General features: G+C 43.9%; 1 protein-coding gene across 8 annotated transcripts in view; it reads left to right on the top strand.

Annotated features, from left to right (window-relative positions):
* Positions 1–18,603, top strand: part of PTPN3 (protein tyrosine phosphatase non-receptor type 3) — a 2,254,194-nt gene that overhangs the window by 1,940,530 nt on the left and 295,061 nt on the right. For all 8 annotated transcript variants that reach the window (XM_069620560.1, XM_069620561.1, XM_069620557.1 and 5 more), the window contains one exon: positions 13,940–14,086. In XM_069620560.1, coding sequence (XP_069476661.1) covers positions 13,940–14,086 — 147 coding nt within the window. The remainder of the gene's footprint in view (positions 1–13,939; positions 14,087–18,603) is intronic.

The raw sequence follows: 18,603 nt of genomic DNA, 5'->3' as shown, positions 1-18,603 counted from the left end.
TGCAGGCAAGAGCGTCCTTGGATCAAATGAAGTTCTTAGGCAACAAGAGTACGTTGGCTCCAGTCGACAACAGTGGTCATTGACGGTGGCGGACAACAGTCCGGGCGCGTCTCTTTGGGATTCCGCGGCAGTCTCTGTCTCTGGTTGACAGCCTGTCGTAGCTATGTCTACCAGGGAGCTTTGGCAAAGATCAGCTGGTGCACAATGGTCCCTCATAGCTCGGGAAGAGGGTGGCTTACCAGGTCCTCTCTGGGTCAGTCCTTGGAGGCACAGCAGCTTTCAGATCGACGAAGTAGAGCAACAGCAATTCTTCTCTTCCAGCAGGGCTTCAAGGTCAAGCTTCAGTTTCACTCCAGTTACTCTTCGTAGTGGACTTTAGCTTCTGAACACGAATTCTAGCAGTGAGAGGCCCCCAATATACTAGTTGATCTTCCATTCATTCTGCTGGGTCACACTCAGGCAACCAATCGGTCAGAAGGGCATTCATGCAGGCAGGCAGGCAACCAATCAGGTGCATAGTGCATTCAGGCCATTCACTTCTCTCCAGACACTCCCAACAATTTGTGTATTGGGACAAGTACCCAGCCATTCAACACTCCACACTGCATTCATACCAGCTTCGGGCAGGGCTATCTCAGTCATTGTGTCAAACACCAGATACTAGACATCAACAACAAAGAATGCATATTCGTCACACACTCCATTCACCCAGCACCCACCAATAGGGTGAACCCACAACATACAGTCACTGGGAAGGCTCCAGCCAGTCTGGCCTGGACTTCACAAGAACACCATATATGGAACTTCCACCAACAGCCAGTCAGGGGGAAGGGACAGAGTCAGGGCTTCCCAAGACTTTGGGAAAACAAGGTAACAGCCAATAGAAATCAAGAGGTCACAGGGGCCATCTTGTTTCCTATCAGGAATCAACTGATTCCAATGGCAGTGCCTGGGTATCCCAAAATGGAGGATACTCGGAGCACCTGTCAAATTCAGCATGGAGCTGCCACCAGCCCATACCCTGCTCTGTGGGCCACACACAGGTGCCCAAAAACATACACTAGGGGCACAGGGTTGTCCCATGGGTCTTTACACCAAACCAAAAGAGAGAGCTGCACCGCCAGGAGTCCCACATGAACTCCTGCACAGAAAACACGACAGAACACACTATAAAAAGCAGTAAAGGACAAGGATACGGAGGCCCTGACCCTCCGATGCATTTCCAGCATCACACTCCCCCGTCAGGAATCCTCTTTCTGAGGTTTTCTTCCACTCCTGATGTAACTTTCTTGGACCTCTTAGTATACTCTCTTGTCAGGAAATCCCTTTTTTCTAGGCCTTACATATCCACTGGTATACTCTCCTGCCAAGTATCTTGCCTCCCAATGTTCACTGTCGGGTGTTTACTTTTCACCAGGACTTCCTCTTGGTTCACTGTTCTTTACTTCAGCACAGTTGTATTACTTTACTGTGTTCCACTTCGTTGGCTTTAGGTTCTACTTGTCTCAACTTTCCGCACACTGACATCTTGTGTATGGAGACTTGTTCAAGTTTTGCCTTTTTATATTCTCATTAGTACTCATTTGCCTAGGGTAATGCTTGCTCGAACTTTCCTCATTCTGACATCTCACAAATGGGGATTTGTTTAAAAGTTCTATTTGTATTTCACTTGGTCGGTATTCAAATATCCTTAACTGTTCCCATGCCTGTCGGTACGACTTGGAGTCCCCAATAGCTCTAGGCAGACTCAACCATCTTCTGAAGCGCCCCCGACCCGCTGCACATGGCTGCGGTGAAGCTCCTGCTTCAGAATGGGCTTTCTCACACTGCATACCTCTTTCCAGCCTTACGGACGGCAGCACGTCTGCCGCTTTTTTGCACAACAGTGTTCCCGACAGCCCTGCCACTGCTGCCGGCTTTTCGACAACCCTGTCTCAGTGCCTGCGGTATCCATTCTGGGTTTGCACCACATGGGTAAGTCAAGCTTGTGAGCAGCACACTAGAAGTGCCTACTTCCCCCAGCATGGTACTTCCATGCACTGCTGTCTGCCTCGGCTTTGCTTATCTCGTCTCCGGCTCTGCTTCCTTCTTCTCTGGTTCCCTTGATCTGAATTTGAATACCATCTTTACATGTCTCGCTCGCCCGGGCCTCTCTAAAAGAACCGGTCTGCACACTTGACTTTGTGTTTTTTTCCGATCTGCATCATCTCCTTTCTCCTCGTCTCAATACCTAAGAATTTCAGGGAATTGGAATCCACATTCATTCTATTATTTCCAATATGACATTGTTTAGAATTTATATTCAGAAAACCATCAGAGACAGTAGATACTGTGGGTTATGAGTGTATGGGGTATGAATAGTGTGTTGTCTAGAGTGATTTTCAAAAAGGGGGTTTTGGAATGTATTAAGGGAAGGACTTTTATAGTGACGAGAAGTCATCAAGAATTTCAGAATGATGAAGTCTTGGAAGGGAAAAATCTTGCATCTCTCCTGATGGAGTCACCACCCTTTCCTGACAACCGTCTCCTCCCACGTGATCCTCCCTCATAATACCACCCACAGGGTCAGGTTGTGGCTCCCGTTCATGGCCACATGGTTGGAGATCATTGTCAGAGAATCAGTGATGACTCCATATGATATACCACGCTCCCACCCTCCGCCCCCAACACTTTCCTGGGCAATTTGCCATGCTTGCATCCACTGGCTTACAGTGTCATCCCATCTCTCTCAAAAAATATCTTGGTGTGACTTGAAAAAACAATGTTGAAGTCACTGGTGACATGAATTGCAAACTCATTATTGATAACACAGCATATCAAGTGGCCAGATCCAGTTGCTGTGGCATGGTGGAAGCCATTCAAATAATGCTGGCCTCCAGACTTTATCTGTTGAGACTGTAGTCACTACCCTGCCCACCTTCTTTTTTTAAGCAACTGTACGATGATCTAATATCTTAGCAGGACCTGCCATTCTTCCTAGGGATCCCATACCAGTGGTCTTGCTTACTTGTGCCAAAAGGCAACTTTACTGAACATTCAGTTTGGCCGCATTTTAATTTTTAACCACAAACAGATATTTGGCATAGTAAGGTGAGTTAAGTATATAATGGGGGAAAATATGGGGACATGAGGAGGGGGGGCATGCCCAACGCTCCCGACCCCTGCTGTTTGTGGTTAAAAACAAATCTGCAAATTTGGCTACATAAAATGTGGCAAACAAATGGGACAGAAGCATAGCAGTGATCCTAACAATCAGGAGATTGTTGGCTTTGAATAATTGCTTTCAAAATAGTAAATGAGTCCTGGGCGAGGCATTGCTGTGGGCATAATTGTTTGTACAGTAGACCACCAGTGTGGTATAAGGATATATTGGGATAGACGCTCAACGTATGGAGTTTCTTCTCCCCCTGCCCCCAATTAAACAAGACCACAACAAACTGTTGGTTGGGATTCAATTCGCAACATCTATGACTTATATAGAGCGATGTAGACCCCTGCACCTGTGCTAACAATGAGCCAAGAACCAGGCAGGCGTATGGGCAGAATAAATATTTATAATTTATGTTCAGTTAATCTTTACTGATGAGACACGCCACCTTCTCTGGGACAAACAACCATACTTCAACAATAAGCAGGGAAATAATACTTGATACAGTTAAGAGTGAAAACCAAGCACAGTTTTAACATGAGAACACTTTACACATTGTACATGCCGTCCTTTGTTTAATTTCCTGCACACTTTTAAATACTTGCAGTTTTGGAAAAACAGATTTGGACAAATGGATGTGTTAAAGAGCACCACTTTTCCTTTTCACCCCAAAATAATCTGAAATTGTTCTGCTAGCAGGGTCACTTATTCATTCTAAGGAGAGGGTGTATATTGTTCACTGGAAATTACACTAGTTTCACTTTGAAAAATGCCTCTTACCGCCAGGAGCACCGCTCTGTTTAAAGGCCAGGTCTAGGGAGTGGGGACAGTTTAGGAATGTTTGTTTGGGGCCAAGGGCACCCCTTTGTTCAAATACAATGTTAAGGAGTGGTGACAATTGGGGCTTTGGTTCTGGGACAAGTGGGGGGCATCAGTGGGGATTTTCGTTTTAGGGTGACAGACCTTTTTGTTTTGAAGGCAAGGTTTGGGAATGGCGACCATTACAAATTTTGTTTTCGTGGCCAGGACACCCCAATTACTTTGTGACTATAACATTATTCCCGCTAGGCGAGAGGGACATTTTGAACTCTTCCAAGCTCCCCCTGTGCCAATCGATTTGGGAGTTAATTAAAAATACAGTCAAATTTGCTAAGGATCTACACAGTTTGCCCCCCCTCCCCATCCAGTAAGAAGGGAAGATATTAAGGCAGGCAAATCCCCCACACACTTGGTTTCAAATGGATCAATTCTGCTTATATAGGACCTGTGGATTGGTGCGCTTGGGGAAGACAGCCAGGCTCCTCTTAGGACAGCATTGGGTCTGGTCACCGTCAGATCGTACCATCTGTCATCTGGCTTCTCCCTAAGGTTCAGGGCCTAGTCGGCTTTTGGCATCCCCCAGATTCTCCCCCAGATTCTCCCTCCCAGGCAAAATTGAAGGCCTCTCAATGTTAAGGCCTCTCCATCGAAGATGTCTGGCAGCTGTTATAGGATCCCAGGTGGATTAAGGTCAAGTCCTGGAAGATTTGGCAGCTCTCCCTCTGATGTTTTTATATGCAGCTTTCCTCCTTGTCTGATCCCTGTCTGCATAGAGCAAATACTTTCTAATGTATAAACTACACCTCCAATTATTACAATTGGGAAGTGCCAATTTATTGGTGCTAACTTTCCCTTTGGAGGATCAGTCTCTCTTCCTCCTCCTAAGAGCCAACCCCTCCATGCGGATAGGCTAGGGGAGTTCTGTGATTGAAGTGAAGTGGTACACACCTATCATTTGCATTTTTTAGCACAAAAGCTTTTTCCCCCTCAAAAAGTCCCTACATGGCAAATATGAATAACTTACTGATAAATGCCATATTATATAGATATTAATATTCCCCTCCTCGTGACAAATTGGTAGGGTTTACTTTCATTTCGGCACGCTATAGCACGGGCGCACTACGGTTTTTCACCCTTTATTCGAAAACTTACATAGTTGGGAATAGGAAACTGCCTAATAAGAGATTTGATTTCATAAGTCATCAGTTCCCCAGCTTCGAGATTCTGGACTTTTGCGCGGCAGCTAGAAACACCTTTATTGATGTAACTAAAAATATTTGCATCAAAATTAAAGTTACATTAATACCATTGCCTGAAAATTGGCTTTAAAGTGAGATCTGCAGCAACCCTGCAGTCTCTCGGTCTAAAATGAGTAAATAAAATAACATTTGCAATGAAAGCGAATGACCACATAATTCATATAGAGAAATGGTAGTTTCAGTTTTCCATTTCCCTGAACCCACGTCTTTCAGGCCTGTGCATTAGGCTGTTGGTTCAGGCATGCAATAAAATGATCAAACACTCTTTTGGAGCCAAAAGCTGAGCTAAGGTATACAGTAAAGATTGTATCTTCTCTTTATGGCATGCTATCCCCCCAGTGAAGTCAGGAATTAGTCCACAAGATGTCTAATTTGGGGTATTAAGTTCAGCTTTACTTGATCGGAGCTTCTGTCTGTACAGCCCACCAATAAATACCTGTCAGGCTCTGGCTATATCTTTCTGCTTGGGCTTGAAAGGTTCAAAGCAATTGTATGCCAGCTGGGTAAGCCTGAGCAAAGCTAGAAGGTGGGTGTGGGGGGGGGGAGTTTGTTTTGAATCTCTGTGTTTGAGGCCAGCCCCACTGCCATTAGAAATGTCATCTTGGCAAACCCAGAGTCTTTCTTTAGCTTTGCACACAGCAATTTGTTATCAATGTGCCAAAATTAAATTGAAGGGCTGCTGTTTAATTTGGTCACTCACAAATGTATTTTTATTTACATAATGTCCGTTTGTGTGCTGAAAAGTGGGCCTTGGTCACCTGAAATGAAATATTCTAACATAGTTTTGAATTTCTCAAGGCCCACTTTGTTTTCTGAATAGTCATAGTCCACAACATTTTGATGTGTGCCAGTTCCCATAACAGATGCTGCTTTTTGGCTCTCGACCAAAAATGTGCCTTTTTAATAAGAGCAAAGTATTTTACAGTAAGGCCTAACCTGGCTTTACAGTTAATTTTTCCTGGGCTGAAAATATCCCTCAGTGGTACATGTGGGCCATTCATGAAATAGACATGGTGAAACTATTTGAGGCTATGCAATAATAATTTCTGCAACTGTCCATTACATTCAGTCTCTGTGTGTGTTTCGATTAATTGCAACTTCTGTTTTGTGTGTCTAAATGGAAGCACACACAATTACCCCAATCTTCAATCATCTCTGCTGGTGGGTTAATTGCACAATTGGGGGTCATGTACCTTCTGCTTATATGTATTAGGACTGGGTGGAAATAAAAGGGATAAAATCTTGGCGAGTAGCTATATGACGATGAGGCAGTCTAACTGACTTGGCGCTTGGAGCATGAATTGGACTTTTTTTTAGATGGGCTTTGACCCCAATTACTAACTGGACCGCAATAAAGCAGACTATCGGGGGCCGCGATACTTTAGGAAATGCCCGGATTTGAGAAAGGAAAAGTGTAATGCCGAAACACGCGTCTTCCAAAAGGGCTTAGAATCATCACAAAAATAGAAAAAAATTACACGCAGACAGACTTAAATGCTTTCATTTATTAGTTGGCAATAGCATAAGTCATATATGTGAAGATAGGAAATACTGGCGAAAAGAAAGGTGCAAGCAAAACCAAAAAACTTTTCTATATGACGATGAGTCCTGCGCCTGTATTGTAAATAAATTGCTTTATTCATCATAGAGCCGTGCGACCACCTGGTAAATGGCATCAAGCAAAAAGTCAGGAAAATGATGTGATGGTATTGTAACTCCGCTGTAGGTGCTTTTTACAGTATGTTTTATTTGCATGCAACCTACTTCAAACCTATTGGGCCTAGGTTTGGTATGGCATAAAAAGGATCTCCCTCGCTAGAGGGAAATAGCACTACAATTTGTCATGTGCAAATGAGCTCATTGGAGTCTCCTCCCCAGAGATCTGAAACTGCTAATGTGCTATTATCTACAGCTTTAACATCCATGACCTCAAATTAGGAAAGTACAAAACAAATCTCTGGCCATACGTGGTGAACTTGAGTAATAGTTGTTAGGCAGAAACCTGTGCAGTTCCCTTCGGGACCACTGCAAAAGATTTAGGACTACAGGTGGTTGGCAGTAAACCCAATTGGTAGCCGTCTGTACCACCCAGATTTACCTGGTAGCTGCGGCTGAGCAGTCACACTTCTTTCAAGATGAGTTAGGCAGTATGCAGAGTATACACAATAGGTACAGAGACACAGTAGTACAAGCAAACACTGACCAGAGCTTTGGTGTAAAAGTATATCATTATTTATTTAAAGACACACTTGTAATTTACACTAGCACAAAAAGAGGTAAGTAAATTCAACACACAGTCACTATTACTAGATGTACATCCCTTATCAGACAAGTCTTAGTTAACACCACTTATTTCCAGACAGAGGCGAGCGCTTAACTAAAGATGGCACTCCAATAAGTTAAGAAAAAGGGAGAAATTAGGAAAAGCACACAACACAATACTTTAGAAACACCCAGCAAGGCAGGAAAGTCAAGTCTACTTGTGAGCAAAAGGTTCAGAGGCCAGGCTCCCTCTTTGAGAGAACAGAGCACCAATGCGCCCAAGATCACACAGTTTTAAAAGTCTTGAAAAGTCTTGCAGGGAGTTCAGAAAAGAATTAAGTCAGCTCAGAAAAGTTCAGTTAGCCAGCCTAGGACCAACCCAAGTGGTAAGTGGAAGCTTTAAGAGTCACCCCACACAGACCGTTGCGAGGGAGGCCAGGCGGACACAGCACCTTCAAAGTGGAGAGGATCCTCCAGCAGGGGCAGTTGTTCCTGGCAGCAGGTGCAAGTCACAGCGTCGTCCAGAGGAAGAGATGGTCTCGACGTGGAGGAAAGCTGAAGGTCGTTGCACTGCCAGGGAAGAAACCAGCCATGGAGTTCTCCGGTTAAAAGGTAAGACCCTTTTATTCACGGTGGTGGAAAAACCGTGGTATTCCGGTTGCCGGGGTGCTTGGCACAGGCAAGGCGGCCACAAGATGATCCGGGAAGGCGAAAAGACGGGCAAACTGGTTATCCCCACCAGTCAAAGGAAGAAGACTCTCCGGACTGGAGATCTCCTCTGTCGTCGGGAAAAGTGGTGAGACTGTTCAGCAGGGCTCCACCGGTTGTGTCATCGTTGCAGGTCGGCTCAGCTTCTCCCTCTTCAGATTCTTTAGGTCCGTGGCGACTTCTGAAGTTCCAGTCCCCAAAGCCTTGCTTTTATGCAGCAAACCCCCATTCATTCAGCCTAGCTGTCAATCAAACATGCTAAGTGGTGAGCCGGGCGGCTCACCACTTGGGCCAATCACACAAGAGTGCGACTTGAGTTGCCAAGGCAACTGAGTCCAGGGTGCCTAAACCCCCTCCCATACCCCTTGTGGTACCCAGACAGAGTGGCACCACTTTTGGAGGCTTCTGTGGAGAAGCCCGCCAAAAAGTGGAACAAAGGGCTCGACTTGGGTTGGAGTCACAGAAGCGAACACAAACGCCATTTTGGAACAGAGTTTCGGCAAAAAATACCAACCGGTGATTTTATATTAATTTAATAAACCGGCGGTATGTTCGAGGCTACATTAAAAAGTGGTAGCCTCGAACAATGGGAAAATCCCATAGGAAAATATTTGCAGTCGAATATAAAAAGTAGTATCCACTGCCACCAGCCAAAACTCAATCAGGGGGGACGGAGAGGTGCCCCCTCGAACAACAGACCCCGGGGCAATCTAATTGCCCCAACCAGTACGTCCACAATATGATGGTTTGTACTGGTTTCTGTTCATAATTTGGGACTAGTAAAGCTAATGGTGACTTTACATGCCCTGGGAGACAGTAGTCAGTCCCAGGGTATTGCGTCTATGTTTGGGGGTCGCTACGAAACCCCTGGGTTACGGCACGGAGGGTGCTGTGTAACCCACATACCAAAAACACATGAAGCCCTATGGGGTAAAGGACCCCATAGCCCATAAAACACATTCAGAGTCAAAGGAACACCTCAAATCATGTCTAAGAGTGGGAGAAAAAGAGTCTCACTCTTAGCAGGAGAAAAAAATAAACCCCAAAAATCCAGCAAAGCTGCTGGGGGACTCGCTAGGTTTGGGAAATTAGCCTTTACAGAGAATTCTCCCTAACAATAGTCATGAGAACGGGAATCAAATTGTCTTCTCTATCACAGGGAACTGGGATGGGGGAGGATAGCACCCTCTGGATGCCTTCATTGGCAATAGCGCTGATTGATTACCTAAATGGGTAATGACATGTTGGTGTTATTTACATGTGGCTGCACCGATGGGGTGGGACTGTTTCTAATCTTCATTTATTTTTTCTGTACTCCCTTTTAATTTACTTTTTTTTTCTAACCCTTGAGATCTACTGTATTCATCTGTCACACCCAAATGATTGATTTCAGTACCCATATGCCAAATAAAGATGGTTTGATTTTATAGTCTATGGTCCCCTTCCTTGCTGTACCTCAATGATTGACTTTTTGTCTTTTTCTTCTTTGATATTGTTCACCTCTCCTTTAAAGTCATACTTTAAGGAGTTATCTGCTGCTGTCTTAATCTGCTAAAATGGGCCTCCCTTCCTGTCTGGCCAAATCATTCCAGAAGAATGCTGGCTACCACATAGTCCATGTTGGGCCAGGGCTTGTCTGATTATTCTTACTGCCATTCTAACATTCAGAGTTGCGCAGCCTCATAGTATATTTGAAAGTTGGGGGAGACCAGGCTGCCATAGGACCTTTTTAGAAGTGTATTAGAAATGTAGTTTTTTTTCCTGCCCATTTAAAATGAAGCCAGTTTTTATCCAGTTCAGTGAAAAAAGAATTGGGCACCGGGACTGGGAGGGCTTGGACAAGTATATGAGACGTGGACATTTATTAATTTTAAGACCAACAATTCTTCCTATCCATGAATTATTATTGGGTAACCATTTGTTTTGGTTGGTGCGGATTAGGTGTAGCAGCGGGTACATGGTTATATCGGCACAAATGATCATATTTTGCTGTGACATGGAATCCAGATATCTTGTAATGAGCCCACTAGAACAGCGATAGGGGAATGTCATACTGATTTTGATCTTGATTTAGCGTTCAGGATTTCAGTTTTGTGAAAATTGACTTTAAAGCCTGCCACTTTATGAATAAGCATAGCTCCTGCATTAGATTGGGAAGTGTAGTTGGGGGCTGAGTGAGGGGCCAGTAGAATATCATCCACAAATTGGTATAATTTATGTATTGTGCCACCGAATAGGATTCCTTTTATGCCTGGGTGATTCCTATGTTTAATTGCACAGAAGCTCAATACTTATAGCAAAAAGTAGGCTGTAGGGGGCATCCCTTCTTTGTTCCGATAGTCAAAGGAAAGTGGTCTGATATGCCTCAGTTTATCTTCAAAGCTGCTCATAGAGCTGAACTTTAAGCTTTTCTTCTATTGATAAATTGTTCCCCAAAGCCCATCCTCTGCATTGTGGAAGATGGGAATAACCATTTGACTCGATCAAAAGCCTTCTCGTCATCTGATGTTACCAGAAAGGCAGGGAATCGTTGTTTGTTGCATTTATCAATGAGCTGAAGGATCCTTCTAATATTATCAAAGATTTACCTATCCTTGATGAAATCTGCTATTAATCAAGGTATGAGGTCAATACAAGGTGCTTTCTAGGGGTCCTTTCCCAGCTTAGCTATTAAGGTAATCCTCCACTCCTCCATATAGCTTGCGATCGATTGCGTACATAGGAAGGAGATGAAGTGGCTCTAATTTGTGGATCAAGAGGGAGACCTAGTGTTACACCGGGAGGGTTATCGACACCCCCTCCCGAGCCACGGAAGCCGACTGAAGTACAACCCTCCCACTGTGCTTGTCACGGTCCCAGATTCTGAGTAACCGTTCACCATGAGGCAGCCAATGGGGGGGGTGAGGGTTGGGGAGAGTTTTTGGATAGGTAGAGGAAAACAGGAATACCAGAAAGTGGGCTAGGGGTACGTAAGTGGATGGGTAGTGGGAAGCCAGGGAAAACACTACTGCATACCTTAACATACATACACACACCAATGTAGCACCTAAATCCTGCCACACTGTTAAGCCTTTGCATCACAAATCTTGAATCCTTAACATAGACCTAACCTGTTTTCCTATCTTATTACTCTCTTGATTGAGTGGCATGCATAACAACTCATAGCCACATTACATAAGCATAATGATTGAATGAGACAAGAAACACATAATGACACATACAATGCTGGTGTGGTGCACATGTACAAACAATGAACAGCCAGCATGTGAAACAGAGGCAACCTGGGCTTCATTCTGCCACCTCAGTAACTCTGCAAATTGTCCTGATGGTTCCCTGTTGGTTCACAGAGCGAACTATACCAAAGTTCATGTGTTCCCGAATGAGTGTTCGTATCTCGTGCATGTACAAACACCAGCGTTCATGTCAAACATAACGTTCATCCACATTCATATAGCCATCTTTAAATTCTTATCCACACATTGCTCTTAACTGAGGCCGGCAGAACCTGGCAGGGTTTCCCCAAGCTTACTGCTGCCAGCGTAAAGGCAGTGGTCACCGCTCTGATAAGGGTGAAGCAACTTCCTGCACATGAGCGCTGCTGGCTCTTAAGGAGCTGTGACCAGTCTTGTGTCTCCTCCGTTACGAGCCGTACACCGTCCTGTCTGCACTCTGTTCCCTGCCCATGCCGCATAAGACCAACAATAATCGGCAAGCGGCACAGTTAATGAAGGCCCGGCGGCATGCGAGTGATGCACATTGTCGCCAGGTCTCCTGGTAACTGTTGTTCCCAATGTCTGCTGTCCCAAAGAACTGTACCTCCATGGTTTGTTGGCCCGACTCTGGTGGCTCTGGCTAGCAGGCCCAGACAAGCCACTAACCGCCCCACAAATCGTCACACCTATGTTTTATAGAAAAGTCACGCATATCCATCCGGGCCTCGTGCTTTATAGAATTTCAAGAGATTGATTGCTTTTCATCTCTTCCTCTTCAATGGGGGAGTCTGGCCGATCAGGCTGTGAGGGGGACAGCTGAGGCCATTTAAGTATCTATTTTGTTGCTCTCTTATCGGGGGAATTTGGAGGCATATAGATCTTTATAGAATTTAGCCAATTCCGATCTGATTTGGAGGTCATGTCTAAATACCAGCAGTTATTTGTCGCTATGGCCCCATGTCCCCCAATTGTAATGGTCAACAATCTGTCATCACAATTAGATTTAATATAGTAATGCTGACTGGTATAGAGAAGCGCTCTTTCAGGTTTTGTGACCCTTATTATGTCTAGTTGCCCTTGACTTTTCGTACATTCCTCAATACTTTTAGGGCGAAGGTGGTCTTCATAGTCCTCTCCAATTCCTACAGTGCTTTCAGTAAGTCCTCTTCTAGGAGCCGAAATTGTAGTCTCTGTTGACGGATAAGGCTATTGTCCCCCCCCCCCCATGCCCCTATCCCCTTACTTGTGCCTTAGAAGTGTCCCAAATAGTGGCCATAGGGGGAGATAAAGGCAAAGCATTGTCCAATTTTGGAGCCTAAACTGGCTTTCAGAACCAGGACATTGTTTAGGTCAATCCTGAGAAGAATAAGAGCATGGTCTGAGTGTTATGTGACCTATATGTGAGTTTTGGGTGAGACCGAACAGAGTGGAGCATGCAAAGAAATAGTCTATCCAAGAAGGAGTGTGGTGGACTGACGAGAAGGTGTATTATTTTTCATTAAGGTGCATTTTCCTCCAGATGTCCAAAAGACTCATATGTTTAATCTTCGTGCTAATCATTTCGGGGGTAGCCCTAGATCCTCCTTGAGATTTGGGGGTTTTGGATCCCATGCCAAATTAAAGTATCTGCACAGGATTATTTCCCCTTCTGCAAATATCACCCAGATCGTTAAGTATCTCAGATAGGAAGGTGTATTGACCAGTGGGGCATAAACATTTTTGAGGGTGGTGATCTTCTATTCCCACTGTCGTTTTATGAACAGATAACGGCCTTTTTAAAATCTGTTTCTCTGCTTATAACTTCCAATGGGCATTCTTTATGCAGTGCAATTCTCGCCTTTTTGGAATTGGCCGTGGCATGGAAGATTAGTGGATATGCCTTATTGCTGAATCTTTGAATGTCCTTGCAAGTACTAAGGGACTTTCTGTGGAAATCTACTGCCAAATCTACTTGTGCTTAAGGGGGGAAATGAACATCTCTTGATTCACTCATCAGAATACATAAAACATGAATAGGCCAAATTCTTAAACATATTTCTCCCTCAAATGCTGATGCATTTCAATTCAGTGGTTTTTGAGAAAACAGACTGCATTTTGATTGGCTGTTTGATTATGCTCTTTGCAGATTTCTGTGTGCATAGTTCAGCTAAAATATTTAGACCAAACCTGGTACTGATTTCAAATCCTGGCAAGGGCAATATGACGATGAAGCATTGTGAAATTATTTGTAAGTGCAATTTTCTTCTAAACTATTTTACAGTTTAGGGTTGCTTTTCCTTTGCTCCACTGGATGGATCTAGGGATTTCTGACTTGTTATGGTTCCTCTTCCCCATGCAAATGCGATAGCAAAAGGTCAACTGTCCTAGAAATATCACCATGTTCACAATAAGATTTTTATTTAATTTAATAAAGATTGAAAGTTAAGGTGTCAGTGATAGGGTTGTTCAGGCCTGCCACAGCTGGCTGCCTGTCAGGTCTTTCATTTTGTGAAGTATTGCAAATGTATTGAATCTGTCATCTCCTTCTTTAGATGGAAATTCCTTCCACTGGTGTTGTAAACAAGTACATTGCGACCCAAGGACCTCTTCCTCATACCTGTGCTCATTTCTGGCAGTTGGTCTGGGATCATCAGTTGTCACTGGTCATCATGTTAACTACCCTCACGGAGCGAGGACGGGTAAGTATTAATGAGTCACACTGATTTTGCTATTCCTTCTGTTTTGACATGGCAGAGAATTGCATCAGAATGTTGCTTGTTTTTCTTGCATTTTGTTTTTATGAATATTCCAAACAATTTGTCCTTTCAACTGAATGCCTCGGTGTCGGAATTGGCTGAGAGTTCTCGTGTTGGTGAGACGCTATACAGTGCTGCTTGACACTTGTTGATCACTTCACTAGGTGCTTTCCTCTAGTGTGCTCGAGGAGGATCGAGAAGCGAGTAGTGAGATACATATACAGCAGGACGGGAAGATTGGAATCCCCCCTGAGACGGTGTGCAACGCACGGGGGCTGGTGCTGGTGTTCATACTGGGTGCCCAGAGTATTCGGTGCACACAGAGTTCCCTGAGCCCGCTTTGAAGTGTTGACGACTGGAGAGCCGCCGTGTACAGGGAGTTAAAGGTGAGGCTGCAAGGTTCTGGGCTGAATAACGAGGAAATATTACCGTGTCTTGCTGGTGTGCGCTCAGTTTTAGGCTGCCAGGGCTGCAGTATGTACTCTCCCTTCCCCCTGTGGTAATTACTAATTGCTTACACCTTTTGAGCGCAACTTCAGATTAATATATCCCAGCAGCAAGCTTATACTTCCTCAGTGCGTCTGTGACCCAGTTAACATGGGGAGCCCAGTTTAGCAGGCTGATTAATACTATATTCTTATTAGCCTCTGGGTTGCCTTAAACCACCGGAAAAGAAAGATCCTCCTGACCGGTTCCTGGACAGGCGATTTGACCTGAGGAGCAAGAACTAATTTGGGGGGCTTAGGGGGGTGTAACTTCTTACTAACGGTGAGCTGAGTTACAATACAGCTCTCTGTAACCCCTGCCACAGCTGAAAGACTGGTGACTTTGCTCCCCTGTGCACCCGAAACGGTGACTTGAGTTGTGAAGCAACTCACATTAGACACTGATTGTGGTAATAAGTGGACTTGTCTGATTCCCAATCCCAGGGATTTAAATATAAATGAGTTATTTAATCAGCTTTAATCCCTCACTTGTGTGGGGAAGAAAGAACGGACAAACAACTCTGGGAAACTGTGGGGGTCATCCTTTGATCCCAGTCAAGTTTGTGTGGAGTAACCTACATTGAGGGTCCCACTTTAATGGACATTTACCGGTCCTAAGTAATTGTGAGATACAGTTTGCTTTCTGTTCATTTAAATTGAGTATACCATACCACAAGAAAGGACTCCAATCTAATTACAACCTACGAAAGAGGAATAATAATTATGCTATGAGCTCTTCGGACAGCATAATGAGTAAAAGCAGACAGAAAAAGAAGGAACCTGTAACTAAAGGGGCAATTACCGCTTTCTTTCCAACTAATGCACAGCCGGCAAAGAACTCCCCCGTATTGGAGGAAGCGGATTCAGCTGAACCTAATATTACTAATCCCCAAGATGCTACTAACTACGGGGACATTGACAATAATTCTCTTTTAGAATTGTGCTTATCAATGCAAAGGTCAATGACTCCAGCCCCGATAACATCATTGGAACCTAATTCTCTGGACCCTCAGATTGAAGAGCCCCAATACACTGCAGAGCCAACAGGCAGATTATCAGCTTCATCTAATCTAGCCATACACCAGGAAGGCTCAGAGGACGGCATAGAATCGGAGGCCAGCAGAGACTCGTTATTACGCCCGTCAGCTCTGTCAGAAATACTGTCCTTAATGGCCTCACTTGAGTTTGCCTTAAAAATCTTATTAAAAATGTGTGGCCACATACTTGAACAATTTAAATATTGTATCAGGGGACTCAGTCAAAGAATTTTCTAAAGATGAGCTAGCGATTAATGAACCGGAAGAACTAAACAATACTGTGAAGATTGATGAGAATCAGGAACCCAAGCCTGATGTTCCAGATAAATCTGCAATATTATTTTCTCGCAAATCACGAAGATTAGCGAGAAGAGCAGCAATGAGTAAGAAAATGTGTGGTTGCATCTCCATTACCAGAAACTGCTCCCAATGGAAAACTCACTAAGAAAGCCAGAAAGAAAACAGCACGTGCCAAAAAAAGCAAAATAGGGCCCCGGCTGCCTAACTAGCTGGCTTATCTCTGATAAGGACAACAAGTCCTTAGATGAAGATGAGGATTTACCGGACTTGGGACTGTTGCAATCTATTGATGAACAAGACAACATTACTTTGACACCAAATAAAAGTTTAACATCACACATTTCGGGCAAGAAAACATCTAAACCAATTGAAGTGAGTAAGGCAGATCCATCTAGCCTACCTGGTAACCAAATTTGTATTATCAAAAACCTATATAAAAAAAGCGAAATCAATTGGCTAACCAGATCCGAATTAATGACTAGATTGCTTTCGGTCTCTCAGTTGCGGGTTCTTCGATCCAAAGATTTGAGTATGTGGAGCCGCTTGAGGTGATTAATTTGACTGTATCAGCGATTCATTGCACGTTTTTGTCGACGGCACAAATGATGTATAAGGAAAGCTTACTAGTGGTGGACATTGAAGTAGACGCGGATCCTGATAAGGAAGACCCTAGATGGCCCAAAAAGAAAAATAAAGAGCTGGAGGAAAAATCTAGCGTCTCCTTTTTAGAGGAAGTACAGATAGCAGACATTCAGAAAATGTTAAGCGGGCTGACAATATCTTTGCCCATGGTTATGAAAAAACAGTGAGATTGCACAATAATATCATGGAATTGCAGAGGTTTTAGTCATCTGTTGTCCCCTGAAGGATCTCTTTCCCATGTTACTAGCCACTCGTATATATGCCTACAAGAAACATGGCTAACCTCACCTGTAATACTGGAAGGGTATGTGACCTACCAATCCCTAGCGAAAAAGGGACCAAAAGGAAGACCTTATGGGGGGCTGATTATTGCAGTGCGGCACACACATAGGTCTTGCCGTAAGAGTACTAGCCTTGAAAATAACATTATTGCAGTCGAGATAGAAGGGGACTTTGAAGGAATTAAAGAGAGGCTCCTACTTATCAGCCTATACAATCCACCGTGAGTCAATATTAGAGAGAATATTCAGTAGGCCTTGCATGACCTGCTGGTTAAATGGACTATGACTCTGGCGAACAAATCTATTATTGTTACTGGCGATTTCAATTGCCATATGAGAGGGGTGGAGGGGACGTCTACTAATCCACTACTGAGAATTAAGAGTGAAATGATTCACTCAATTGAAGACCCCAATGGAATGTACTGTCTGAACTTTTTCTGTAGCTGGGATATGGAAATGATCAATGGGAGGACTCGGAGTGACTGCCTGGGTAGGCATACTTGGAGAAATGGACGTGCACACAGCACGCTTGATTATATATTTGTTAGCCTGGACATAGCATCCAGAATTAAAGATATGGAGATAAGTTTGTGTTCATGGAGTGATCACGACTCACTGATACTAATATTTTCAGCCGATGCAGTGGCACAGAATGTTAAGCCACTGTGGAATATGTGTGTAAATCACTCTGGAACTCGTATTTGCTTTTCCGAAAAGAATATAAATGAAGCAGCCCGATGGCGCAGTCAGAATTAACAAGTAATCTAAAACTATTTTTGACATTGTCAGTAAATGACATTGAGAAGTGGATATATACATTCTCTTCCACCCATGCTACAGTGGTGACTGGAATGATTGCTGGGGGAGCTAAGCACTGTAAACCGTATGATAAAAGTAGAAGAGATGCCAAGAGGAATCTCAGGGTAGAAATTCAAAAAGCTAAACAAACTAGCACCACATTTGAATCCTACTGCTTATCTTGTAGAACAATAAAGAATACATTTAGAGCATGGATTAACTCAAAAAGATATACTGAGAAGACTAGACAATGGCAACATATTGTCCAAGTCCTGTGTACAAAAACTACAAGAACTATAGGGACACTGCTCGGGGAAGCTAAGGGCTGCAAGAAAACTGTTATGGTTAATCCTATCGGTGCTCAAAGCTGGACTGACTTTCTGGCAGGTTCGTAACCTCTCCTTTAGTGAAGAGGGGCAGTGGGCAGCCTGTTTGGCTCCACTTGTGCCCCCTTTTAAGGTAACTGTGGATCTCTTCATTCCCAAGATCAAAAGCCTAAATTTATTTTGTGTGCCTGGCCCTAATGGCCTGGCTAATGTTACACTCAAGAGTAAACCAGAGTTCTGGGCAAGCCTATGAAAAATGTTGTATGAAAAAGTAATTGCGGATGGACAAATACCTGCATCGTGGCAAACTGCCATATAATTCCTGTCTTTAAGATGGGTAATAAGATGGAACCTGGCAACTATAGATTATTATCAATGCTTAATTGCACGGGTAAAGTCTTTGCATCTCTGTTACTGAAGGAGTTGGAGGATTGGGTAGCTACAGCTGGTATACTTAATCAGTTCCAAAGTGGCTATAGTGAAGGATTCACAACCACCCAGAACCTTATGATGATGGATATCCTACGAACGAATGCAAGGAAAAAAGGTAATCCTCCACTTTATGCACTATTTGTAGACTTCCAAGCCACT

Source organism: Ambystoma mexicanum, chromosome 5q, assembly GCF_040938575.1.
Source record: "Ambystoma mexicanum isolate Mex_15411 chromosome 5q, UKY_AmexF1_1, whole genome shotgun sequence".
Taxonomy (NCBI): domain Eukaryota; kingdom Metazoa; phylum Chordata; class Amphibia; order Caudata; family Ambystomatidae; genus Ambystoma; species Ambystoma mexicanum.
Note: the sequence above shows the minus strand (reverse complement) of the source record. Positions and strands in the feature narration are given on the sequence as shown.